This window comes from Prunus persica, chromosome G4, assembly GCF_000346465.2.
Source record: "Prunus persica cultivar Lovell chromosome G4, Prunus_persica_NCBIv2, whole genome shotgun sequence".
NCBI lineage: Eukaryota > Viridiplantae > Streptophyta > Magnoliopsida > Rosales > Rosaceae > Prunus > Prunus persica.
The window spans coordinates 1,439,626-1,465,945 of NC_034012.1; the positions used below are offsets into that span (position 1 = coordinate 1,439,626).

The 26,320-nt window shown below is 38.2% G+C and overlaps 4 protein-coding genes across 6 annotated transcripts; all 4 read right to left on the bottom strand.

The window, feature by feature from the left end:
• On the bottom strand, positions 1,948–5,276 carry LOC18778470 (NAD(P)H dehydrogenase (quinone) FQR1). Its single transcript, XM_007212006.2, has 4 exons — positions 5,110–5,276; positions 3,464–3,557; positions 2,673–2,935; positions 1,948–2,501 (listed from the first exon to the last, which is right to left on the bottom strand). Exons 1-4 carry the CDS (start codon positions 5,130–5,132, stop codon positions 2,267–2,269), a joined length of 615 nt encoding a protein of 204 aa, XP_007212068.1. The 5' UTR covers positions 5,133–5,276; the 3' UTR covers positions 1,948–2,266.
• Positions 7,427–11,581, bottom strand: LOC18778837 (U-box domain-containing protein 8). 3 transcript variants are annotated; one of them, XM_020562572.1, is made up of 4 exons: positions 10,112–11,580; positions 8,038–8,203; positions 7,863–7,944; positions 7,427–7,700 (listed from the first exon to the last, which is right to left on the bottom strand). In XM_020562572.1, exon 1 carries the CDS (start codon positions 11,314–11,316, stop codon positions 10,174–10,176), a length of 1,143 nt encoding a protein of 380 aa, XP_020418161.1. In that variant the 5' UTR covers positions 11,317–11,580; the 3' UTR covers positions 7,427–7,700; positions 7,863–7,944; positions 8,038–8,203; positions 10,112–10,173. The 3 variants fall into 3 exon arrangements, with proteins under 3 accessions (XP_020418161.1, XP_020418160.1, XP_020418159.1); XM_020562571.1 differs by having other exon boundaries at positions 7,863–8,244; positions 10,112–11,581; XM_020562570.1 differs by having other exon boundaries at positions 7,863–8,203.
• LOC18778264 (G-type lectin S-receptor-like serine/threonine-protein kinase At1g11410) lies at positions 14,141–18,076 on the bottom strand. Its single transcript, XM_020563193.1, has 7 exons — positions 16,455–18,076; positions 16,017–16,145; positions 15,635–15,837; positions 15,304–15,514; positions 14,976–15,213; positions 14,698–14,848; positions 14,141–14,605 (listed from the first exon to the last, which is right to left on the bottom strand). The coding sequence occupies exons 1-7, from the start codon at positions 17,725–17,727 to the stop codon at positions 14,297–14,299; spliced, it is 2,514 nt and encodes an 837-aa protein (XP_020418782.1). The 5' UTR covers positions 17,728–18,076; the 3' UTR covers positions 14,141–14,296.
• On the bottom strand, positions 22,050–25,891 carry LOC18779916 (G-type lectin S-receptor-like serine/threonine-protein kinase At1g11410). Its single transcript, XM_020563191.1, has 7 exons — positions 24,263–25,891; positions 23,837–23,965; positions 23,468–23,670; positions 23,137–23,347; positions 22,809–23,046; positions 22,521–22,671; positions 22,050–22,432 (listed from the first exon to the last, which is right to left on the bottom strand). The coding sequence occupies exons 1-7, from the start codon at positions 25,554–25,556 to the stop codon at positions 22,124–22,126; spliced, it is 2,535 nt and encodes an 844-aa protein (XP_020418780.1). The 5' UTR covers positions 25,557–25,891; the 3' UTR covers positions 22,050–22,123.

A 26,320-nucleotide genomic window follows, 5' to 3' on the forward strand; every position in this document is an offset into this window, starting at 1 on the left:
ATCTGAATAAGAGTAGTACGTAGCTCTATGTGCTAATTAATTTCAAGGCAATATTCATAGATGCATGTATATATTTGTGATGAGAAAAATATTAATTTCTCGTTAATAAGATGCGAATCAAAGTCATTTATCAAGTTGATTGTTGAATAAATGTGTTGCCAAGATTTACTATCTAACAATATGTCACTTGGGATTGCATCTCCCATCTTCGAAGGAGACTCTGCTGTGGTGGTTGCAGCCGTAAAGTGAGTAGGACAGGATTATTCAAAAAACGTTGGTACCATTGTCGAAGATGTAAAGCATCTTCAGAAATAAATTCCTAGCTATCTTTTTCAATTTACGCAAGCAAATGGTGTTGCACACCGACTTACTCGATTCAGTTTGCATAATGTAGATAGCTTTATTTGGTTTGAGGTGTCCCATGATCTTATTTAGGACACCCTATTATGTGATTTGTGTCGGGGTCAAGCGTGTTGTTCTCCCCATTGTAATTCTTCGTTTTATCAATAAAGTTTCCCTCGTTCCTTCGAGGGTCCCTTAAAAAACAAAAATGTCTGACAACATAAACAAATTATGAGAGATAAAAGAACATTCACTTATATTTTGTGATGATTATCTCCAACTTCTACGACTCCACAATCAATATTATCGTTGGTGACAACTCGAACCAGCTCAGTTTGATAACTCATTTTGCTTTTTTGTGTTTATAATTACATGGAACTTCTGTCAAAGCATGGCTGCATGGGGGTGAAAGCTTTCCCCACTTTTCCCAACATAAACAGTGCGCAGCAGATGTATCATCATATATATATATGTATTGTTACTTTCAGAATCATTGCTGATTTAGATTGCAAGTATATATAGCAGAAACAAATTTCCTCCATTAATATGATACTTGTGCTGTCTAATAAGCATAAATTTTAGTCTAATCATATATCCATATACATTAGGTTAATCTGGAAATACCAAAACAAGGTTGATTGAAAGTTGCTTTGAACAAATTCTTGATCTTACCAATATGTGTGTGTGTATATATATATATATATATATATATATATATATAGAGAGAGAGAGAGAGAGAGAGAGAGAGAGAGAGAGAGAGAGATTAATTAAGGTGGCAATTGATGAAGAGGCTAATCAAGTAATACGCAAAGCCCAAGAAGCTTAAAATTGAAGAATCCCTATAAAAGATGGCTAATCATGAGAGGGAAAAAAAAGAAAGGTACTTTAATGGTTAAAATCTATTGCAGATATTGGTATCTCTTGGCGCCCACTTTATTTTTATCTTTTTGTGACCTGTGAATTGATCGGCTGAAGGCTGTGATACCATACTTTGAAGCAAGCATCGGGATCAGTACCATTTGTTCTTCTCTCTCTCTCTCTCTCTCTCTCTCTCTCTGTGCTGGAGTCTGGAGAAGTCCATGGAATTGAATTCTTTTTATTTTTCTTAAGAGCTTTGGCGTATGTATGGAATGGTACTCTCTCATCTCAAGTCATGGTTACTTATTTACAAGAAGAAACATAGAAGGAATACTTAAAAGGAAAGCATCTTAGCATCATTGTGCTGTTAAGAAAGTGAATGTATGACTTCCCAGCAATTATACAATCTTTGCTTTAATGGAATTATACTTCTTTTTCGTGTTTTGGCTAATCAATGCCAAGCTCTATTTTCGTCTTCTGCTTGACGTTTTCCAGCTTAGAAAGGCTCATTTCTTTCTGCAACTTTGAATCTTTTTTTCCACCCATTCATTCGCACATCACATATATATCAAACATAAAGCTTAAATTAATTAAGCTCTTAATCAAGTTTAAAGATCCAAGAGTCAATTGGATTTATGGGCCACCCAAACATTCGGCCCACCCAAATCTTTTGGATATCGGGCTAACTGTGTCATTTGGGCTCACCTATTATGCATAAAATTGGATTTATGTGAATATAAAATAGAATGATCACAACTGGAATGTCCTAAATTATATGATCAGATCACAAGGACCACTCATCATGCATATATTTCACAACATTTTCCCATCAAGATGCATGAAGATGAAGCTAGCCACTCGTGCCTCTGATGATTTGGGCAAAGTGTATACAAACTTTAATCTTTAGTAATAGCCACTGTTTTAGTCGATATAAAACGCATTACAACAAACGTATTTGACAAAGTGCATATTATTTTTTACGAAAACATGAGGTTGCAAAGTGAAATCTGGAATGGGAATTAAGAAAATAAAAAATGCTGAACAGCAATTGTGTACTCGATCATAATCAGACAGTTGAGCCCTTAAGCTTTTTCGCAATGCCAGCGAAGTACTTTCCCTGGTGGAAAGCTTGTTGTAGTTCTAGCTCAGAAGGCTGTCTTGTGCCATCCCCAGCATAAGTTCCTGCACCATAGGGGCTACCACCCTTGATCTGCTCCATCTCGAACATGCCAGCTCCAAATGAGTATCCAATAGGCACAAAGACCATTCCATGGTGAACAAGCTGAGTAATTGCTGTCAAGCTGCACAGTTTCAAGTACAACAAAAAACAGGACAAGGAAAGTCAAATTACTGCAACAAAGTAGGGAAAGAATGAGAAGGAAAAAAAAAATTAAGAAATCCGTCTCTTTCCTTTTCTTTTGTTATAGATGAAGACACCTAACAGAAAGCAAGACTTGTTACAGAAAACTTACGCCGTAGTCTCTTGTCCACCCCCTTGAGATCCAGTGCTGTAGAAAATTCCTGCAGGCTTGCCTGCAAGTGCTTGGGTTCTCCATAAACCTCCAGTTGAATCGAAAAATGCTTTAAATTGCGCAGCCATCATTCCAAATCTGGTAGGGAAACCGAAAAGTAACCCATCAGCCTCAGAAAGGTCATTGGGTGAAATTATAGGGACTTCACTCTTTGGTGGTGCACCCATCTTTCCAAGAACATCATCTTGCAGTGTTTCTGCTACCTGTCAAGAGGCCAAATACATTGAATCAGGCAATCACCTTTTGTTTGTTTGTTTTTTTTTCTGAAGAGAAAACGATGTCCTTTTTAAAGACCAAGTCCCAAATCACTATGAAGCTGAAGATCCCAGTAAAAGAATTCCTAGAATTAAGCCATTTTGATTACAAATTCAAGTCAGCTTAGCCTCAAAGCCACATGATAGCGACTCTGCACAAGTATGTATTCTAGAAGATTAGTTTCTAAACATCAAGGATCATACTAGTCATTTTGAAAGAACAAGTAAATTTGGAATTAACCACAATCAGTAATGTTGGCGTCACGGCTGTGTGCCAAAATCAGTAAGGGGCGTCCATGTTTATCAAAGGGGTAAAGCCAGCAAACAATTTCCTGGGATAACTTCACTATACTTTCGAACTGATATGACTTCATTGGAAAACTACATTTCAAAAGTCGTTTTCTGGCTAATAGATGCTTTCTGTAGCTTTGGTAATTTACTGTGTCAATTCAATGAAATAAAATGAAAATATCATACCTGCCATAGTTTGGCTTCTACTCCTTCCACAGATGCAGCTCCTTTTAGTATCTCTTCAGCCAGCTTCTCAACATGTCCATACATAGAATAGTAACTGTAAAATGCATAGGAGGGCTCTCAAAAATGTACTCAAATATCTACTAGTATATATAACATGTGAAAACCATTATTATATTGTAATAATAGCCTTGGAAACCCCCCGAAAAGAAAGAAACTTAATTTTGTGCCCGAAATTTTTTATCACATTCTTTCAGTACATGATATATAATGGAAGGACAAAGAAAGCTCTGCTGTGAAATGGTTTACATTTTTGGGTAAAAATGCAATTTCTGTAGTACCACAACAGAAAATGTTTATCATTCAATTGGGCCTGATTCCAGGATATAGTGGTAACTGGACAGTATCAAAACATCAATAAGTGCACAGTGGGGGATACACAATGACCAAAAGGAGACAGCTTTTAATTAACTTTCCATGACAAAACATAACAGTGGTTTAAGTGTTTCACAAGAGTGTAAAATAGAAGAAATGTAGAACAGTTCAGAAGCAAATCTGCCCATTCATAAGCATACGTCTGATTATATTGGTAGGAACTAATCTGCATATCAATTTGGACAGAGAGGAGCAATCTCAACAATGATGCATTCTGGGACCACATAAAGCAGAAAAGCAGAGGCCTTGCATCTCTCTCTTGGTTATGATTTCAAAAGGTAGGTCAGGTATCACAATCACTTTCCAGTTGTTGCTGGTTAACAGCACAATGTCTCCTTCAACCTTAAGCCTTTCAATTTTTTTTTCAATTACTAATCACTTCTTTTCAAGATATTGACGAAAAACACACGGTAACGTAAAGTTTAGACACTTGCATGCATCAATCATGAAAATCAAAGAAAGACAGGCCTCTGTCTCCCCTCTCCTCACCCCACTCCAGGCCCCCAAAAACAAGATTTAAAAAAAACTAAATTGGAAAATACCCAGAAGAATGCAAGCTAGACGCGCTTTAGGCTAAGAACTGCAACCTCACTTTTATTTGAGAGCAGATAAAAATTCAATCTTTCAACCTTTATTTCTCCCCTAATATCTATAGGGGATGATGAACTGAAAGCAATTGGTAGATAAGAAAACTGCAACACTTTCTACCCTAAACAGTAGTGAAACTTAGCTAATGACATCTCAATCCCACAATACAACCAAAAAGAAAAGGACTTATATGAGAGATTAAGGAAACAAATTAACACTTTCTTGTAAATTAACACTCAATAACTGGAACCTTGGCAGCTATTTACATCCAAAAGACAGAGCCTTTTAGAAGTAAAAGATCATTTACAGCTAAATGGTCCATTGATAGTTCTTCCCAATAACAAGTTAATACAAAATGCCCAGTGCAAATTTCCACACACCAACTCCACAAAATGCCAATATTTTCAATTACTTCAGTCACAACAACTCATCCCATCGCCTCCCAAGAAGCAAACTGGATCAACCCAGAAATGATTTCACTTTTATTCATCAAAGATCATATCTTCACTTAAGCTAATGAAAGAAACAAAACCCAGAAAGCATACATGGAGAGCAACTAAAAACAAGGTCCACCCACAGAGAGAGAGAGAGAGAGAGAGAGAGAGAGAGAGAGAGAGAGGACTTACACAATGTAGACTTTGGTGGCCATTGATGGAAGAGTTTGAGTCTGTGTGTTTGTTGTGTATGCGCTTTGTGCTTTGTGCGTGTTGTGAGTGAATGAAGAGTTGACAGGGTGCACCAAGACGGGGACCCCTATTTATAAACGCAACATAAGCCTCAAGCTTTGTATATTTTCTAAACACTTCCTTTGATTGAATTGATTAGTCTTTGTTAATTGGAGAGCTTATTCCATCATTAGTGGATGGTGTTTTTTGACGCGTAATATATACGGTATTGTTGATGTCATGGATTACTCTCCAAGATGTATTTCCTTATACATATAATTATTTTTCGATATTTTATTTTCTTTTATTAGAGTATTTCATTACAAAATTTGATTTACTTTGTGTAAATATTTCGGCCGGCATTTCTGTATTTTCAAAACTCTCTCAACATTGTGATAAACATCGATAATTATCACATTTTTGTAATTAATGTACAAAAGATGTCCTCAACCCAAGTCATCTTTCTTATATGGTAATTTGGTTAAGGTTGGTGTTTATTTTGGTGAAAATTCGACCCCTATTTTCACTCACGAAATCCTATAATTTTATAGTTTTCTTTATAAGTTAATATGGTGCACCAAGCCCTTTATTTAAAATTTTGCTAGTAGATTATCAAAGGTTTTTTATTAAAAGAAAAAGGAAAAGAAGTTGAGTTTTACCAGATGAAGCATCATAGCACAAATCCATTGTCATGGGTGATGCATATGCTATGCATGTCACTATTGATTGTAGTGTGTGTGTATTGAATACAGATTTAAAGAAGAGAAGTGTGATGCATTTATTTATTATAATTTGCAGGAAAGGTCAGCATGCATCTCATGAGAGACATTTGACTTTGTAGATGCCAATGCCACTAGTAGCAGAAGAAGAAGAAGCAATTAATACTTTGCAATAACAAGCCCAGAAGAAGATTCTTCTTCTGGTATAGATAGTTTGGATTGGAGCATTATTTATGAATGACATGCTGCTGTGCTGTGTGTACTATTTTATACGATACCCTAAAAGAATTGCTTATAAAGGTCAAGCCTTAGCCTGGACCTTGGACTTGGAGGGTTTTCTTTTCTAGTTTAAAAAAAATGCTTGAAACCTTCTTTCTTTGATTGAATTGATTAGTCTTTGTAAATAAATAAAATGATTTTGGCATGAAAATGCAAGGAACAGAATGATGAGTCTTTGGGTTTGCTGTAAAACTTGCTCTCTCTATCTCTTTGGAGGAAACACCTGAAAAGGGCATCAATGGCTCTTGTCTTGAAGCGTGCTTTCTCTTCTTAGTACCTACCAATCAATCATCCGATTCCAGGGGCTGTCCTCCTTTCCTCCCTCATCAATTTCATCCAGTTTATTACGCATTTAGAAAAACACTGCCATTATTATAATTTATAACCCACCAAAATTATAATCATACATACAAGTCAGAGTAACTTACCCTTACGGTACCTAATATAATTGTCCAAGATATGCGCTAGCCAACAACCAAAGGAAGGAAGGAAGGAAGGAAGGAAGGAACCCCACACCAGACAGACATGAGTAGGAGAATTGAAAAATGGCTTTTGCTACTCCACAAATGGCATGCTGGACCCTCACCCCCCTCCCATCATATTCATATATAATATGAGATACATGATCCATCCAAGAGAGAGAGAGAGAGAGAGAGAGGACAGAGGAGACCAAATGTCTCATCCCATCTTTTTCATTAATTACTCAATTCATTATGAAAAACTCCATTGTACTGGAGAAGTGCCACCTGAATCTTCTACTCCATAATTATTATGGCTTTGGCTTTTTGTTGGTGTTTGTTTCTTCGTCCTTTTCCCTGTTCAGTGCTTGCTGGGGTTATTCACTGTTTTCACTATTCACAAGTCACAAGTCACAAGTCACAACCACACCATCTTTTTCTTTTTTTCTTTTTTGCGTTAGGCAGAAGTTAGCTACCTGCAATAATGCAATCATTCCTTTGGTTTGGTCAACCACCAACACTGCCCCCTTAAGTCAAATGGTTCATGTGTTTGTTTGAGAATCGGCATCCAAATTGAAGAAGAAGCAAACAAATCAAGTGACCAAAAAAGTTTTGGGCTGAAAATTCATATCCAACAGAAACTCAGAATGTGCTTCTAGGTATGTGGGCCAAAAGTCCAATTCTGGCCGGAGAGTGTTTCATTTTCACTAAGTGCTGCTAGATCCCATGAATATCCAAATAGTCCTATTCAGAAACATGTCCGCTAGACTTGTGCTCAAATCTCATATAAATGACATTCACTCTAAATAAGTAAAACTAAACTAAACAAGAACACAGCACGGCATGGCATTATACGTAAATCTCCAACACAAACATACATTTTCGTGTTAATTACATACTAAGCAAGTTCTGCATCATGCGTGTCATGTTGTTCCCAAAATTACAACCACTAGACAAAAAGCAAGCTAGTTCCACATATAACAATTAATTATATCTATCCATTACATACATTTATTATGAATGAATGAACGAAAGAGGCCGGCAGCGACTGCTCCACCAAAGACATATCTATCATTCATTATATGTTCAGCGGGCCCTGGACAAAAATATAAAACAAGGTCAACTTTGAGTAGTAGAGGCGGCTGTCCATGAAATTAAAATTATTTAACAAGCTCCTATGCTCTGCTTCAAATGGAAGAAGAAGAAACATTTATCCCTGAAAGAAAATACATACAAGAATCAACTTTAAATAACCTACCAGGTACCAACCAAACAGGGGCTGACCAAAGAGCCTTGTATTGTATCAGATAAAACCAACATCACTAGCAGAGTATCCGAATCTGAAGCAACCCCACAACTCAATACTTGATTGATCTCCTCATTCCGGAACAGTATTGGGGAAGAAGATTAAATAAAGTGGAAGGCATCCATACCTTGCACATGGATGATATTTTACATATAAAACCAATCAATTCCTCACTTTCCATTTAAGCATGCCTCAATCTGTGCTGAAGACCGGATATGCAAAAAGAGCCTCCATTATTGCATATGTTGGAAGTTTCCATGACATATTTCTTCCAAGGGAAAGATCATAGAATGCTGCACTCAATTCAAATATCGACGTTTAACTTCATAGAATGCTGCACTCAATTCAAATATCGACGTTTAACTGGCTATCTATTCACATAAAAGATATGCAGCTGATTTCAGCACACAGCATATTAGATTAAAGCTCTAGCATGCTGAGTCACCAATCTTCAATATTGCAAGGCAATAGCATATAAGGACATTAGGTAAGCAAATACATCAAAACCATTCAAAATTCATGGCAGCAAGTAGTCTGGGATGTTAATTACTTGAGCAACCACTTCTCATTCAACGTCATAGCAGCAGCCATAAAAAATACACATGAGAGGCCATTACAGAGAAGTTCATTGTTTGTGCCTTAAGAACCCAACAAGTCTGGCACAATAACACTCACAAGCTAAAGAGACTACAATTACATTAAATTAAAGGACCAAATACAAAATGTCTCACTAAAGATACCCTTGAATTCAGGAGAAAAAGCAGTGGATAAGTGAAATTTTCCCTTAGCATTTCAAACAGCCTCCCTATTACCATGAGTTAGGAAGACATATTATGGCTTAAGCCTACAGCAGGTCAATTTACATCATACCTCATATTTTTACAGGAACAAAGTTGAAAAGAAATAAGTATTGCAAAGACACAATCCATTAATAGTTCTATTCCTTCCAAAACTGTTTTCACAAACAATGAAATTAGTGCCAGATTGTACAACATAAAATTATGTTCATATGTGCACCAGATCGAGAGTTAGCCTGTAACCCCTCAGCGCATATTGCAATGTCAATCACATGACATATGAACCATAACTTAAAAAAAGAAAGGGCAACTGGTGGTATATGAGAGCAATACTTTATGATAGATTCCTAAGCTGCCATTGCATACTGACTATATCCATACAAGAAGGTGAACAAAAATAACTAAGGAGAATCCAATGAAACTCCTACAAATTTATTTGTCCAACAAAAATTCAACTTCTTGCTCTTGTTTATGATTCATAATCAAAATATCCAAAACATAAGAATCATGTGAGATGTGAAGCATTCAAGGACTTGTCTCTTAAGTGTTTTCATTTATGCATGCATAAGAAGCTAGGATTACGTCATGTATAAGTAATTACTCTCTAAACTGAAACTGTGTTTAAGTAATAAGCATCCTAAGAAATCTTGGCCATTTATGCACAGGAATAAAGGCATGAGAATCAGAAGGACCTCTGATTGGAAATGTGAAAGCATTCCTATGTACACACATGAAAAACATTGAGAGTTCCTGATCACCACAACCACTGACAATATATATACCCACGAAGGTTGCATGGGAAACTTGTAAAGTACTTTCCTCGCGTAACCCTTCCTAGATCTCATCATTTCTAAAAGAATGCCATTGACTAAATTTTCCTTACTTTCTACAATCTAATCATAAACCGTTTAGGAAAATCCAATAGTAGAGATTCATCATTCATCTCCCATACGAACACTTTTCGTAACTGTTGATTTACTTGGTTCACTTTTAACACTAGCGTTTACATATGTGAATCACTGCTGGATCTAGTCGTATGGGATAAGATTTCCTACTATAAATGGACTCTCGAGTTATAAGTTCTTACAACAAAAAACATGTAAGTTCGTCAATCAAGGTATTCGAAAACTATGAGCTGGCATGGAAGTATCTAAGATAGTACAGAGGATTCATTTATGTGAAACCAATAAAATTCTATAAGCTGAGGCAAATTACAATTGGGATACCCATTTTGAAACGGTCATAATACAAACTTCAACAACAGAAAGCTAGCTCATCTGTGTAACCTTATTTAGAATGTACAAGAAACAAAGAACCATATCCCAACAAAAATCTAAATCTTTTTTTTTTGTACATTAACTATCCCAACAAAAGGAGAAACAATAAACCAAAAACCCAACTCACCTCCACTGATGACAACAGTTATAACCGCAAAATCGACCACTTCTCAGATTTCCACTGGCAATTCACTTCATGGAATGGTTACCACTAAGAACCTGAACCAAATTTGAAGCATTTTTTCGAATCCTTTCATTATCGTTTTCAACCAAACCCACACAAATAGCCAAAACCCCTTCATTTCTAGCTTCCAGACACATTGGTTCACTAAAAGAACAGAGTGAATTCAAAGTAAGGAGCGCATATTGAACCCCCCTTGAGCTTCCATTCTCCAAAACCCTCACTAATATCCCCACACACCCATTAAACCTCTCCATCTCTTCCCTACCTTCCCTGCACTTAGCCAATAGACCCAGAACTTCGACAGCCCGTTCCAGGCCCGATTCGGCAATTCGGATCAAAATCGACACCGCCCCACATTCCACGGCCCGGCGCCGATTATCCGGGAACAAACAGATGGTGTAAAGCGCCGTAGCCGCCTCTTTCTTCTCTCGACTTTTTCCGTCCCTAAGAAGCGAAACCAGCGCCCGAATTGCATAAGGGTATGCCCCAATTGTAGCCTTATTGACCTCCACAACCGCTAAGCTCGTCAACATGGTTGCCGCCACGGCTCGGCTATTGGGGGAACCGCCTTGCAGCACCGTTACGATTCGAGCGATGGCTCCCTCGGCTACAAGACCCACTTTGTTATCGTCGTCCAAACTGACATTGAGCAGCAAAGTTAGGGCCTTTTCTTGGAGGCGCGGCTCGTCCGAGTCAACACACTTGAGGACGGCCGAGACGGCGCCTGACTCGGTGAGTTTGGCGCGAAAGGCGGAGTCGCGCTTGGAGAGGCGTGCGAGCTGGTCGAGCGAGTCGAGCTTGGACTCGAGGGTTGAAGCTCGGGCAGTGAGCGATGAGATTAGGGTTGGGGGTTGGCAGTGGCGTTGGTGGTGGTGGTGGTATTGGTGGTGGTGTTGATGATGGTGTTGTAATTTGGCAGGGGAGAGAAGGGTATAACTGGAAATCAGGCTGCGGAGGGCGTGGTTGGGGATGAGGGAAGGGTGGTCGGGAAGGGGCAATTTGGTAATAGGGCAGGTGCGGTGGCCGGCGTCAAGCCAGCGTTGGATGGAGGCCCGATCAAAGGTGTGACCCGAAGAGAGTATAACCGGGTCGGACATTATTTCGAGCGAAATCGGGCACTTGAAATCGTCCGGGAACTGAGTCGCCATTTCTCAACTCGCTCGCGTCACTCGTGAAAAATCAATGAGAAAGAAAAGGGTTTACGAGGTTTTCGTGTGCTACAGGTTGAGTGTGTTTTTGAGACTTCCAGACTTTGAGAGAGAGGAGAGAGGAGAGAGGAGAGAGACAAACAGAGACTTTCACCACCAAATCCTAATTCTCCGAATTCTAAATACGCACTTGCAGTCCAAAAAAAGAAAAAACAATTGTAATAAACTTTGTCGATTACCGTTATACCCTTCCAAAGTTTTTTTTTCCTTTGCTCCTTCGGCCAAGAATGAGTTTTCACCTCATTGGCCAGCAAAAAATAAGGGTTTCTACTCTGAATTGTCGAAGATTCAAGTTAGCTGAGTTTAGTCATGATAGTGTTTCTGTTTTATTGTATTTAAGTTCGAGTCTTGTTCTCCGTAAATTATATTAGTTATAATTATTTAGACTGTCAATTGTATATATAGCAATTTACACGATATTTTATGAGAAATGACTATAATGCCCTAATAACATAAGTTACTCTCTTTTTTTCTTATTTGGAAACTTATGAAGAACATGAGCTGGTGTCGGTTACTTACCATAGAGTGTGGCACGCCTTCTTTTCAAATTTTCAAAGGGAGGAAAGTCATCATTCCCTCTCTGCTTTTTTTACTGAATGACCCAAAAAGGTCATGTCTTTAGCAGATGCCGCAGAGGGGTGAATTGGGAAAATCAGGTTTCTGCTTCGTTTCTAACGGTTCTCTAGTTTTAATCACCGTCACGGGAAACCTCTACAGTAACCCTGGTCCGGAAGTATGGAATCAATCACCAACCTTGACTTTTAACGGAATGACTTAAATGCCCCTGTTAGAGTCAATCTTGCGGGCCAAAAAATATTGCCTACTTGGAAAACACGTGTTTCCTTTTGATTATGTCACGTGAGTGAACAGCCCTCACCGGTTTCACACCAGAGATGAAGACACAAAAGCACACGGTGACTTTAACAAATCACAAATTAAGTTTGACTAATCCTCCAATTAAGTTTGACTAATCCTCCAATAGATCAGTTTGAGCAGGACGTGCTAAGCAATCATACCCAATTTATTTTGTTTAAAAATCTAGTAAAAATGAATAAACCACAAATTCCACGTCCATATGAACATAACTAAAAAAAAAAAAATTTTAAAGCTAGTAAGTCTAAATGTAATTATTTAGTAATTTAATTAATAATTTGGTTATATCGTCACGGTTGCCAGAAAAAAAAAGAAAGATATATTTCTAAGTTGAATGAGACCATAATCCATGCTTAATTATATGTTTTTTTTAATTTTGTCATCAAGATGATCTTTGAGCTTTTTTTATAAGTTTTCCTTCCATATTCTAATGCAAGGTGTGCCTCGTACAAGTTATCTCACCGTTATTAAATCATCAATTGCTTAACTGCGACATTTAATTAGATTAGATTAGGGACGTCATGAGGAAAGTGACGTGCATGCATAATTAAATATTGTGCCTTGAAGATTAACCCAAACAAACTATGGATGATGCTGACTGTACACGACACATAAGATAAAAGTCTAATTAAATTTCCATCCAAGGGTAACGACAAAAATCCGTCCATAATTATCAAAGCACTCATTCAAGAATCTGTTAATTTTCACAACCAACTCTAATCCATTGAATTTCAATCAAGAGGGGGGGAAGAAATTTGAATGTCTCGTTGTTTTTTTTTTTTTTTAACTTCAATATTTGATTGATCAAGTATAGAAAAACAAATCTCAACCTCCTTCCTTGTTGAATAATTTTTTAAATTTATGGTATGAATAATACTAGTCTTACTACATTTGTATATCACAATTTTATACCACATGATATGGCAGTTGATGTGTACATACCACATCAGCTAATTAATGTGATTAACATGTTTTATTATTATTAAAATATACTTCATTGATTTAATTAATGTGGCATATAATGGACATACATAATGTGGTATAGAAATGTGAAATAAAAATGTGATAAGTGTAGCGTTGCTCTTTATGGTATAACTCTTCTTTACGTAACCAAAATGGATAAAATAATTACGGTAGAAGTAGAACCATGCATGCACCGCCCTTTTGAATACTTTAGTTTGGTGGTGTGTGAAAAAAAGTTTCCCCTCGTATAATAAAAGCTCTCATAGTCTCGAGAAATATTCTTTACTTTCATTGCATTGTTTCGTTCTATTTATGTTCTTACGTCACTTATCAAAGAAGGAGAGAGATAAGAAGAATGAGACAATAATGCAACATGAGTACTCTCTCTCATATTAGTTACCAAACAAAGAGAGATAGGAAGAATGAGACAATACAACATAAATATGGAAGTTTTTCTCCTAAATTTGTCAAACAAAACAAAAAAGAGAAAGAAGAAAATCTATTATTTAAGAGCGTTATAGAACTTTACCAAAAAAAAAAAAGCGTTATAGAAACTCATCTTTAATAATAGGAAAAAAAAAGAAGAAAAAGAATAAATCCTAACAAATAATATTATGCATAGCCCCAAAAGTTAAAAATAACATAATATAATCCCATTTAAAGTTTTTAACAAAAAAAATGAAGAAGGTTATTGCAAAACAACTCAAAAAAATAAGAGGATGCGAAATCCAAAGAAGAGGTGAAAGCGACATGCTGAACAAGTAGAAAGTGATGGCATGGATTATTTAGATCATCCAACATAGAAATTAAGGGAGAAAGTGAGTGATGGATGGACCTTGAAAATTCTCAGCCTCTTGCTGAACAAAAAAGAGAGAAAAAGAGAAGGGGACGCCAACAACAGCGACTGACGTGTCAAAAAATTAAGTGATAAAACGTGATCCATGAGTTAAACTACATTCAATCATACTAATCACAGCTTAATTACAATTACTAATTAATAAGCTTCAAGCTAATATTGTAGTGCACATTACTACTTGTACTAATTAGCTTATAACGTACAACATTTTGCAGCCTAGGCCCTTAATTAGCGAGCTTCTATTTCTGTACACGTTACATCGTTTACAGAGTAAGCTCCTTCAGTGCTGGCTGATGGGTCTCCACTAGTATGATAACTTCTCTTAACCAAAAATCCAGGTTGCCTTGGTGAAGGAGCTGCTGCATTATTTCCCAGCATGGACACAACCCCTGACATTGTCGGACGATTAGTCGCGTGCTCCTGCACGCACAAGAGTGCGATTTGAATGCATCTTACAACTTCATCGACAGGGTACGATTCGCCCAAAGTTGAGTCAATGATTTCCGAGGCTCTACCTTCTTTCCACAAGTGCCAGACCTGAACGTACACAGCTTACAAATTAATCAAGTTTGGGGAATAAGTAGAGAGTAGTTAGGCCTGCAAATAGCTAGACTTGTATGCTTGCTTACATGTCCAACCAAATTTGAGTCTGGATTGTCATGGTAGTAACGGGTGTTCTTTCTGCCACTGACGATTTCTAGCAATAAAACGCCGAAGCTATATACATCACTCTTTACCGAAAACAGTCCTTGCATTGCATACTCTGGTGACATATAACCACTGCAGCAAAAACGCAACATAGTTTTGTACTCCTTCAGTTTGTGGCATTGTGACATAAGGTTGACATTATAACAAATAGGGGGTACTGGAAATTGGTAAGATATCTTTCATTGTGAAGGAAACTTACTATGTCCCAACCACACGATTTGTATTTGCTTCGATTTGTTCTGCTCCAAATATTCTAGCCATGCCAAAATCTGAAATCTTAGGATTCATAGCAGAATCCAGTAGAACATTGCTGGCCTTTAGATCTCTATGGATGATTCTTAATCTCGAATCGTGATGAAGGTATAAGATCCCTCTGGCAATCCCATAGATAATCTCAAAGCGTTTTGGCCAATCTAAAAATGCCCTTTTTGCTTCATCTGATAAAAAGTCAGAAATTAGACAACATTCATGCCTGATTCAAGTTTTAAAGAGGCAATGAAAGATGTAGTAGCAAAAAGAAGACGTACTGAAAATGAAAGAGTCCAGACTTTTGTTAGGCAAGTATTCATAGATTAGCATCTTCTCTTCATCTTGAACGCAGCAACCTAAAATCCTGACAAGGTTCCGGTGCTGGAGTTTTGCAATAAGGACAACTTCATTCTTAAACTCTTCAATTCCTTGGCCTGAATTCTTGGCTAGTCTTTTCACTGCTATTTCCTTCCCATTGTAAAGCACACCCTGATCGCATCATAATCCAAATTTAACTCATTGTGCAGATATCCTGTCCCTCAAAATGCACTTGCATTGTACATTCAATCGATGCATGCACATACATCATGTGAGGAAAAATAAAAATACCTTATAGACAGAGCCGAAACCGCCTTTTCCAAGCTTGTTATTGGAAGAGAAATTGTTTGTTGCTGCAGCTATGGTACGCAGTTCAAAGATTGGTAAGTCTGAGTTTATTCTGCTTTCCCCAAGATCTGTTCTAACAGGAGAATCTTCCAAGTAGGTTGATCCTCTGGTCAGACTGAAGGAAAGTTTATCTTGTCTTCGCTTACCTGCCATCACATACAGAAACAGATAATCTTAACATAGTGTGTGAAGCTCCAATCATTTCCAAAAATGAAAATAAAGACCCCAAGAATTTCAGACAATCTGAATGCAGCATGTTAAGTTGATTATAGCTTTTTCTTATTAACAAACAATAATTAGAATTAGTGAAAGTAAATTAGTTTACCTTTTCTCTTCCTCTTTGCCAACCAAAACACAATGCAGAACAAGAGAAAGAACACTAGACCAGATGCTAGTGAAGCTGCCAGCTTCTCCTTATGGCCAAGAGAACCATTTGACTTCATTGCATATTGTGCTGCAGGGATACGAAAGGACCAATGAGAGAAAATTTGAAATTAAAATAAAACCCAATTAACTTAAGATTAGGAACTCAATTTTTGGTGTTTATGGAAAATCCCAAAAATTCTATAGAAATTTAGCATTAGTTTTTATTTTTGTTTTTGCACAAGCGATATTAAAAGAGGGGGGATTTGAAATGAGAACTTTGAGTGCGGGAGTAATTATTCAGTAATTACTCTTAACCACTTGAACTACAAACTCATTGAGAAATTTGGTACTTATCTGTTGAACAGAGAATGAAGATAAGTTGATGAAGGAAGCATACCTAAAATAGTTGCATTAACTCGAACGTATAAATCTTGACCCAAATTCGAATAAGTCCTCATGTCGACCAAGTCCCCATGCCATGTCACGCACCCGATCCCTCCCTTTCTTTCATCTGCACTTGAGTACGCCATGCAAGAACAATTCCTCAAGCACTCTGCTTTGCATGCTTCCAGACCCATACTCAAGTTCACACGTGCTGCCGATGAGTCAGGCGGCTTTACACGTGGCACCTTCACGAACCCTTCCCCATTTCGACAAAGGGACGCTCTTTTTGTACTCACGCACCCACCCGACCCGTCTCGCAAATACCATTCGTGGAGCAGCTTGGGTTCGAAACCGGGTAGGCACGTGCACTCGAACTTATCCACATTGTACGGGTCACAATTGCTGTTTGCACCGCACCTTCCATATTCGTCACACCGCTCTTCCGGGGCCGACCAAAACTTGACCCACTGGTGTACCTGATTATACCACGTGGACCGTTCAACGATTCCTGATTCATCAAGTACCAGCCGCGAGAAAATTGATTCATCTGTGATAGTAAACACAATAGATATCTCATCTTGATTGTTCACAAAAGTGACGTTGAATATGAAATTATTTGTCATTTCGGGCACACCGCTCCATCTCTCCTTGATCCATGCCCTGCCCCGCCAGCGCGGGGCTTGACCCTTGTATACAAACAGCTGCGGAAACCCACTCGGGTCAATCCCATACGAACAGGTACCAGTTCCCGGATCATCTTTGGACTTCCAGGATGTGAGAAACCGGTTCAGCTTGGACCGCCGGTCCAGCCCAAGTTTCATAAATGGGAGCATTGTGTTAGAGGGATAATCAAAGCCTTGCCAGAGAGGACTTAGGCTACCGTTTTCAAGCAAAACAAGGTTCCCTGTATCCAAGAGCTTGGCTGTGGAGTTGTTTGGTGAAGAGACTGTGACATTAGCGGACCAAAGAGGGCTGCTTTGGTTCTTCCCGTAGATGACAAGGCCGCCATGGCTGTTAATGACTAGGAGGCCAGAGGTATCAGTGACAGGATTGTCTCTGTTTGCAACCCAGACAATGGTTTGCTCTGGAACTTTGTTGTACCAAACTCCAACATAGCGTTTCTGAGAATTGCCAGAACTGAAGAACCCAAGTGCAAATATTTTCTTGCTAGACACCAAAACGTCGCCGTCTCTGAGGGGTTGGTTTGGCGCAATGGTGTCAAGGGAAAAAATGCAAGAAGGGAGAGGAACAAGGAAGATAAGCAATATAGGGGTGATCATGTCCATGGTTGGTTCTCTCAATGATGATTTTGATTGCAATGGGAAATAAAGATGAGTTTTTTATTTTTCTTTTAAATTTTTTTATTTAATAAGGCAGAAATTGATACGCTAGAGGTAGAGGGTAGCTGAGATTTTACACACACAGAGGTCCACCTGGGAGTGGTTGTAGAAAGAGAACATGACATAGGACACCCAACCAGAATCTTACGTAGCTGTTTAGTTATTGTGTGGAGTTTCTCTAAGTGTTGAAAGGTGATGAACTTCAAAGTTGACTTTATTTATCAGATTGGGTTCTTATGTCCAAGTTTGTAGCGTATACGAAGGAAAATCTTGCTCACAGATTGAACTTGAGACTTTTCAAGTCTTTATGTTGAGCAATTGATCAATGGTCGAAAATATATCGTGAGACCAATAATTCTAACTTGCCCCACACGTCAACTGATAAGAAAATTGAAAATTGTTGTTTTAAACAAACTTTTTTCTAAATTTTTTTAATTTTAAAAATATGATACTTTTGCAAGCTTAGGGAGTAGCATTTGCATCAACAAACCAATTTGGGTTGGCCCCTTCATGTAGCAACAAATTATATTATGTGGTAAATAATCTTTTGCAAGCTGCTGTAGGTACCGTAGCTTAACGGGTAACATTTTCAAATCCGGACTGTGCCAAAACCGCCTTTTCCAAGCTTGTTTGCGACAGAGAAATTGTTGGCGGCTACTGATATGGTTGCTAGATCAAAAAATGGTAAATCTGAGTTTATTCTAGTCTCATCAACATCTGCAGTAGAGTCTTCCAAGTAGGTTGACCCTGTGGCAAGTCTAAGTGAAAATTTATAGTCTCCTTGTTTAAATGCAAGTAGGGGTGGGCATCAATCCGGCCGATCCGACCAAACCGGCCGAACCAAACCGTATTTTTCGGTTTGGTTTGGTTTTGACTTTAAAAAAGTCAACAGTTTTAAAATCTGAACCAAACCGGAGTAATTTGGTTCAGCTACAGTTTTAAGTTTTAAAAAACTGTGTTAATCCGAACCGAACCGTTTAAATATTAATTAATTATATATATATATATATTAATTTACATGTGTCAATGGTTGAGTGGCTACTTAGAAGTGTTAGTGTACACCCAACCGCACTGAATTGAACTCCAACCCATCTATTTTCAGACTCAACGCATTCCAGAGTTGTCTTCCTTACGCAGCCTCCCTCACTCAACCACTTCAACCCTAGAAAAGCCACCATTGATTTGAACCACCACAACCTCCACTGCTTCAATCAAACCCATTCTCACATAGCAAAAATCTCTTTGGCGTCGCACCTCCATCGTCATCGGTGCACAGCCATTGTCATCGTCGCACGGCCAGAGTCATCGTCGCACAGCCATCGTCATCCCCGCACAGCAGCGTCATCGTCGAACACCAGTGTCATTGTCGCACACCAGCATCATCGTCGCACAGTTGATTGATGTTCGAGAAGCCCAAGAAGTGTATGTTCTAATATTTAATTTCTGATTATCTACATATTTTTCTTTTGATGGATGTTCTGATTTCAATTTCTTGGAATGAACTTTTAGTTGTGGGTTTATCTATATATATGATCATATTATATTGAGAAGTTCAAATTTGAAAGTTAGCAATTAACTTCTGAGTCTCAATTCCAAATAACACAGCAGCAGAGGATTTAATTAATTACCTTCTACCATAACCTCTTTCCATAACAACCACGCCTCCATTGCCAAAGTTATTCAGCCTCTCAAATTGCTCTACTGTCCATTTGTTCCATCTCATGAGAAACATTCTCAGTGTTAGGCCATGTGAAAGCCAATTGAAAATTTAGAAGCGACCGTAAAGCATTCGAATGGCTTTCTCTACTCTCATATTCTCCCTGTCCTGAAAATTCCCTTTTCATGGAAAAAATTGCAACAAAGTCTTGTTAAAAGTAGTGTTCCAATTGTTTTTAGTAAATTGACACTTACCAAAGTCTTGCTCTCTTAGCCGAGGCTCTTCTGTCTAGGAGGGGGTGCTTTAGTACTAGTAGCTGACTTCCTATGCAAGTGCTTTTCAGGAAAACTAGCCAACCTCACTTTGTATTTTGGACAGCTGTTGCTAATTGATTCTCATATATTTTGGCATTTGAAAATCCTCATTTCTGTTGTTGTGATATCCCACACAACCTTGCAATTATGGTAATTTTCTTATTCAATTCTTATTTTGATCATCTTGTATCCTAAAATTTGTGTTGATTCAACTGCTTTTATGTGCAGTATGGGGACATGCTGGAAAACTGGACAGCCTTTAATTAAATAGAAATTATGAACTTGTATTTTGGATAGCCTTTTATTTCTTAGTTTTATCATCTTGTATTCATTTCTTATGAACTTTAGAATGTTTGTTTTGATGGAAATTGTGAACTTATATGCATGCTGGAAACTGGACAGCTTTTGATTAAATGAAAATTATGAACTTGTATTTTGGGCAGCCTTTCTTTTCTTAGTTTTATCATCTTGTATTAATTTCTTATGAACTTTACTACTTTAGAATGTTTGTTTTGATGGAAATTGTGAACTTAGATGCATGCTAGACATTGGACAACCTTTGAATAAATGGAATGATGTTGTATTAGCCTTTGGTGGAATGGAATGATTTAATGGCAAAATGTTAGCATTATAATGTAAGAGCAGGTTGAAAAATGCATGGTTTTGTGTTAGGCACAAACCGGCCGAACCAATCCGAACCAAACCGATTACAAGTGGTTTGGATTGGTTCGGTTTCCATTATGATTTTAGCCTAATCCGAACCAAACTGGACCGTTATTTTCTTATTGGTTCAGCTGTGATTTGAGAGTAAAACCGAACCAATCTGGACCGTGCCCACCCCTACATGCAAGTAAATGCAGAACAAGTAATCTTATAGCCTTCTAGTCATGAACAATGTGAGAACTGAGTAAAATCTAACTGCCCTAAACTTATATGAATCTTAAATAAAGCTTGTAGCAAACGACGACGTATTTGGACAAGAATACCCTACCAGTCAGCATGCCAGTGCCACATAGTAGGAAGACAATCATGCAATCCAAAGATCTTTTCTTCCTCCCTGCCACGCAATACCAAAAGAAAACTACAATAAGGAGCCCTAGAGCAGCCACTACTGCAATTGCTATCTTCCCCCTTTTGCTAAGAGAACCATTCTTTGAATATTCACCTAAACTCAAATAAAATCCAATCAGCTTATGATTACGCATCCAACATTAACCCAAGAGAAAAAATAGGCCATCAACAATTTCGGCAACTATGGAATCTGATTTATGATTTTTATATTTTAATTTTTTTTTTTGTAGGAATTTTTATTTTAATTGTTGGAAATCCTTCGTGCGACTCTGCATTTATTATCATTAGGCTCCAGAAAGATTTTTAAATAAGTTGATCTTTGAGTATAATTATTATTATTATTTTTTTAACAAACGAAAAAAAAATTATGCTATGATGAGTAGTTCACGCTTCTATTGGTAATAATTACAAAAAAAATAAGGGAAAATGATACCTAATGTAATTGCATCAACTCGATCGTATGTATGTATATAATCTTGACCCATATCCAAATATGTCCTTGTGTCCATCAAATCTCCATGCCATGATTTCACCCTTCGCATTCTCATCCGCACTCGTGTACGCTATGCAAGAACATTTCTTCATGCATTTCTTTTCACACATTTTCAAGCTCAAACTCATATGTTCGCACGTACAGTGGACGAGTCTGGTATCTTCACACGCGCCAACTTCACGAACCCTTCCCCGTTTCGACAAGTGGATGTTCCCTTTTTATTCATGCACCCACCCGACCTGTTGGAGTACTTCCACTCATAGTCCGACTTGGTAAATTAAGAGATAAAACATGATCTATGAGTTAAACTACATTCAATCAGTCTAATCACAGTTTAATTACAATTACTAATTAATAAGCTTCAAGCTAATATTGTAGTGCACATTACTACTTGTACAACATTTTGCAGCCTAGGCCCAAAGCTGAGTCATGGTGAAGGAGTAATTTAACCTGTTGGAGTACTTCCACTCATGGCCCCCAAGGAGTTAAGGTGATTTGAAGTGCTTCCAGTCTGAAGACATACATTTGTTTTTTATGCCTAGTCTGGTCATTTTTTCAGTTATCTGCTCTGGTGTGTTGGTGGTTCTTTTTATTGGTTCTTACCAGGGGCAGTGCGTGGGTTATAAGAATCAGGCATGTAAGGGTGAGATTTTTCATGAGATTTGGTCTTTATATATATTACCCACTTAAAATCTCACACAATACACCACTTAATGAAATACTTTAAAATCGATAAGTTTTTGAATACCACAATACTTTTATTGACTACTTAAAAATCATAATTGAATACCAACGTACTTTTATTGATTAGCGAGCTTCTATTTCTGTACATGTTACATCGTTTACAGAGTAAGCTCCTTCAGTACTGGCTGATGGGTCTTCACTAGTATGATAACTTCTCTTAACCAAAAATCCAGGTTGCCTTGGTGAAGGAGCTGCTGCATTATTTCCCAGCATGGACACAACCCCTGACATTGTTGGACGATTAGTCGCGTGCTCCTGCACGCACAAGAGAGCGATTTGAATGCATCTTACAACTTCGTCGACAGGGTACGATTCGCCCAAAGTTGAGTCAATGATTTCCGAGGCTCTACCTTCTTTCCACAAGTCCCAGACCTGAACGTACACAGCATACAAATTAATCATGTTTTGGGGCAATAAGTAGAGAGTAGTTAGGCTTGCAAATAGCTAGACTCTTGCTTACATGTCCAACCAAATTTGAGTCCGGATTATCATGGTAGTAACCGGTATTCTTTCTGCCACAGACGATTTCTAGCAGTAAAACACCGAAGCTATATACATCACTCTTTACCGAAAACAATCCTTCCATTGCGTACTCTGGTGACATATAACCACTACAGCAAAAACGCAACATAATTTGTTATCAAATTTTGTACTCCTTCAGTTTGTGGCATTGTGACATAGGATTGAATTATAACAAATAGGGGTACTGGAAATTGGTAAGATATCTTTTATTGTGAAGGAAACTTACTATGTCCCAACCACACGATTTGTATTTGCTTCAATTTGTTCAGCTCCAAATATTCTAGCCATGCCAAAATCTGAAATCTTAGGATTCATAGCAGAATCCAGTAGAACATTGCTGGCCTTTAGATCTCTATGGATGATTCTTAATCTCGAATCGTGATGAAGGTATAAGATCCCTCTGGCAATCCCATAGATAATCTCAAGGCGTTTTGGCCAATCTAAAAATGCCCTTTTTGCTTCATCTGATAAAAAGTCGGAAATTAGACAACATTCATGCCTGATTCAAGTTTTAAAAAGGCAGTGAAAGATGTAGTAGCGAAAAGAAGACGTACTGAAAATGAAAGAGTCCAGACTTTTGTTAGGCAAGTATTCATAGATTAGCATCTTCTCTTCATCTTGAACGCAGCAACCTAAAATCCTGACAAGGTTCCGGTGCTGGAGTTTTGCAATAAGGACAACTTCATTCTTGAACTCTTCAATTCCTTGGCCTGAATTCTTGGCTAGTCTTTTCACTGCTATTTCCTTCCCATTGTAAAGCACACCCTGATCGCATCATAATCTAAATTTATCTCATTGTGCAGATATCCTGTCCCTCAAAATGCACTTGCATTGTACATTCAATCGATGCATGCACATACATCATGTGAGGAAAAATCAAAATACCTTATAGACAGAGCCGAAACCGCCTTCTCCTAGCTTGTTATTGGAAGAGAAATTGTTTGTTGCTGCAGCTATGGTACGCAGTTCAAAGATTGGTAAGTCTGAGTTTATTCTGCTTTCCCCAAGATCTGTTCTAACAGGAGAATCTTCCAAGTAGGTTGATGCTGTGGTCAGACTGAACGAAAATTTATCTTGTCTTTGCTTACCTGCCATCAAGTACAGAAACAGATAATCTTAACATAGTTTGTGAATCTCCAATCATTTCCAAAAATGAAAATAAAGACCAGACAATCTGAATGAGAAAGCTTTTAAATTATAGATTTTTCTCATTAACAAACAATGATTAGAATTAGTGAAAGTAAATTAGTTTACCTTTTCTCTTCCTCTTTGCCAACCAAAACACAATGCAGAACAAGAGAAAGAACACTAGACCAGATGCTAGTGAAACTGCCAGCTTCTCCTTATGGCCAAGAGAACCATTTGACTTCATTGCATATTGTGCTGCAGAGATACGAAATGACCAATGAGAGAAAATTGAAATTAAAATAAAACCCAATTAACTTAAGATTAGGAACTCAATTTTTGGTGTTTATGGAAAATCCCAAATATTCTATAGAAATTTGGCATTAGGTTTTATTTTTATTTTTACACAAGTGATATTAAAAGAGGGGGAATTCGAACTCAGAACTTTAAGTGCAAGAGTAATTACTCTTAACCATAAGTAGTTACAAATTTATTGAGAAATTTAAAACTTGGTTGTTGAACAGAGAAAGAAGATAAATTCATGAAGGACCATACCTAAAACAGTTGCATTAACTCGAACATATAAATCTTGGCCCAGATTCGAATAAGTCCTTGTGTCCACCAAGTCCCCATGCCATGTCACGCACCCGATCCCTCCCTTTCTTTCATCTGCATTTGAGTACGCCATGCAAGAACAATTCCTCAAGCACTCTGCTTCGCACGCTTCCTGACCCATACTCAAGTTCACACGTGCTGCCGACGAGTTAGGTACCTTTACACGTGGCACCTTCACGAACCCTTCCCCATTTCGACAAAGGGACGCTCCTTTTGTACTCACGCACCCACCCGACCCATCTCGCAAATACCATTCATGGAGCAGCGCGGGTTTGAAACCGGGTAGGCACGTGCACTCGAACTTATCCGCATTGGACGGGTCACAATTGCTATTTGCACCGCACATCCCATATTCGTCACACTGCTCTTGCGGGGCCGACCAAAACTTGACCCACTGGTGCACCTGATTATGCCACGTGGACCGTTCAACCATTCCTGATTCATCAAGTACCATTCGCGAGAAAATTGATTCATCTGTGATAGTAAACACGACAGATAGCTCATCTTGATTGTTCACAAAAGTGACGTTGAATATGAAATTATTTGTCATTTCGGGCACACCGCTCCATCTCTCCCCGATCCATGCCCCGGCCCGCCAGCGCGGGGCTTGACCCTTATATAAAAACAGCTGCGGAAACCCACTCGGGTCAATCCCATACGAACAGGTACCAGTTCCCGGATCATCTTTGGACTTCCAGGATGTGAGAAACCTGTTCAGCTTGGACCGCCGGTCCAGCCCCAGTTTCATAAATGGGAGCAGTGTGTTAGACGGATGATCAAAGCCTTGCCAGAGAGGACTTAGGCTACCGTTTTCAAGCAAAACAAGGTTCCCTGTATCCAAGAGCTTGGCTGTGGAGTTGTTTGGTGAAGAGACTGTGACATTAGCGGACCAAAGAGGGCTGCTTTGGTTCTTGCAGTAGATGACAAGGCCGCCATGGCTGTTAATGGCTAGGAGGCCAGAGGTATCAGTGACAGGGTTGTCTCTGTTTGCAACCCAGACGATGGTTTGCTCTGGAACTTTGTTGTACCAAACTCCAACATAGCGTTTCTGAGAATTGCCGGGACTGAAGAACCCAAGTGCAAAGATTTTCTTGCTGGACACCAAAACGTCGCCGTCTCTGAGAGGTTGGTTTGGCGTAATGGTGTCAAGGGAAAAAATGCAAGAAGGGAGAAGAACAAGGAAGATAAGCAATATATGGGTGATCATAGTCGTACACCATTTTGTAAAGTCCATGGTTGGTTTTCTCAATGATGATTGTGATTGCAATGTGAAATAGAGATGAGATTTTATTTTTATTTTTAATTTTTTAATTTAAGAAAGCTGAAATTGATACACAGAGGGTAGCTGAGATTTTAAACACACAGGGGTCCACACCTGGGAGTGGTTGTAAAAAGAGAGCATGACATAGACATTTAACCGGAATCATAACTAGCTGTGTAGTTATTGGGTGGAGTTTTCTTCCTTTGGCAACTAAGAGAGAAGTGTTGCAAAATGTAAATTTGAAAGCTTTTTTTTAAACAGAGAACACGTGAATGCAAAGAAGCATCTTCAGTAGAAAAGGTGATGAACTTCAAAGTTGACTTTATTTATGTCCAAGTTTGTAGCTTATACAAAGGAAAATCTTGCTCACAGATTGCACTTGAGACTTTTCAAATCTTTTATGTTCAGCAATTTGATCAATGGTTGCAAATATATCGTGAGACCAATAAATCTAACTTGCCCCACACGTCAACTGATAAAGAAAATTGAAAATTGTTGTTTCAAACAAACTTTTGTATATATATTTTTATTTTAAAAATATGATACTTTTGCAAGCTTTTGATTACGCATCCAATCAGCTTATGATTACGCATATAAATCTTGACCCATATCCAAATATGTCCTTGTGTCCATCAAATCTCCATGTCATCGCGTTCTCATCCGCGTGTACACTATGCAAGAACAATTCCTCCAGTTTCCACAGTTTTCACATCTCTCCATTAGGCTAGCATACCAAA

Bases quoted from the DNA above. Each gene is read 5' to 3' on its own strand.
- LOC18778470 (XM_007212006.2), bottom strand. From the start codon at position 5,132: ATGGCCACCAAAGTCTACATTGT. The intron at 2,936-3,463 runs GTATGATATTTT...GCCTCTTGACAG, and splicing joins TAGAAGCCAAACTATGGCAG to GTAGCAGAAACACTGCAAGA. The intron at 2,502-2,672 runs GTAAGTTTTCTG...GAAACTGTGCAG, and splicing joins GGTGGACAAGAGACTACGGC to CTTGACAGCAATTACTCAGC.
- LOC18778837 (XM_020562571.1), bottom strand. From the start codon at position 11,316: ATGGCGACTCAGTTCCCGGACGATTTCAAGTGCCCGATTTCGCTCGAA.
- LOC18778264 (XM_020563193.1), bottom strand. From the start codon at position 17,727: ATGGACATGATCACCCCTATATTGCTTATCTTCCTTGTTCCTCTCCCT. The intron at 15,838-16,016 runs GTAAACTAATTT...ATGTGATGGCAG, and splicing joins GGCAAAGAGGAAGAGAAAAG to GTAAGCGAAGACAAGATAAA. The intron at 14,849-14,975 runs GTAAGTTTCCTT...TTTTTGCTGCAG, and splicing joins AATCGTGTGGTTGGGACATA to TGGTTATATGTCACCAGAGT.
- LOC18779916 (XM_020563191.1), bottom strand. From the start codon at position 25,556: ATGGACTTTACAAAATGGTGTACGACTATGATCACCCATATATTGCTT. The intron at 23,348-23,467 runs GTATTTTGATTT...TGATGCGATCAG, and splicing joins GTTTCGGCTCTGTCTATAAG to GGTGTGCTTTACAATGGGAA. The intron at 22,672-22,808 runs GTAAGTTTCCTT...TTTTTGCTGTAG, and splicing joins AATCGTGTGGTTGGGACATA to TGGTTATATGTCACCAGAGT.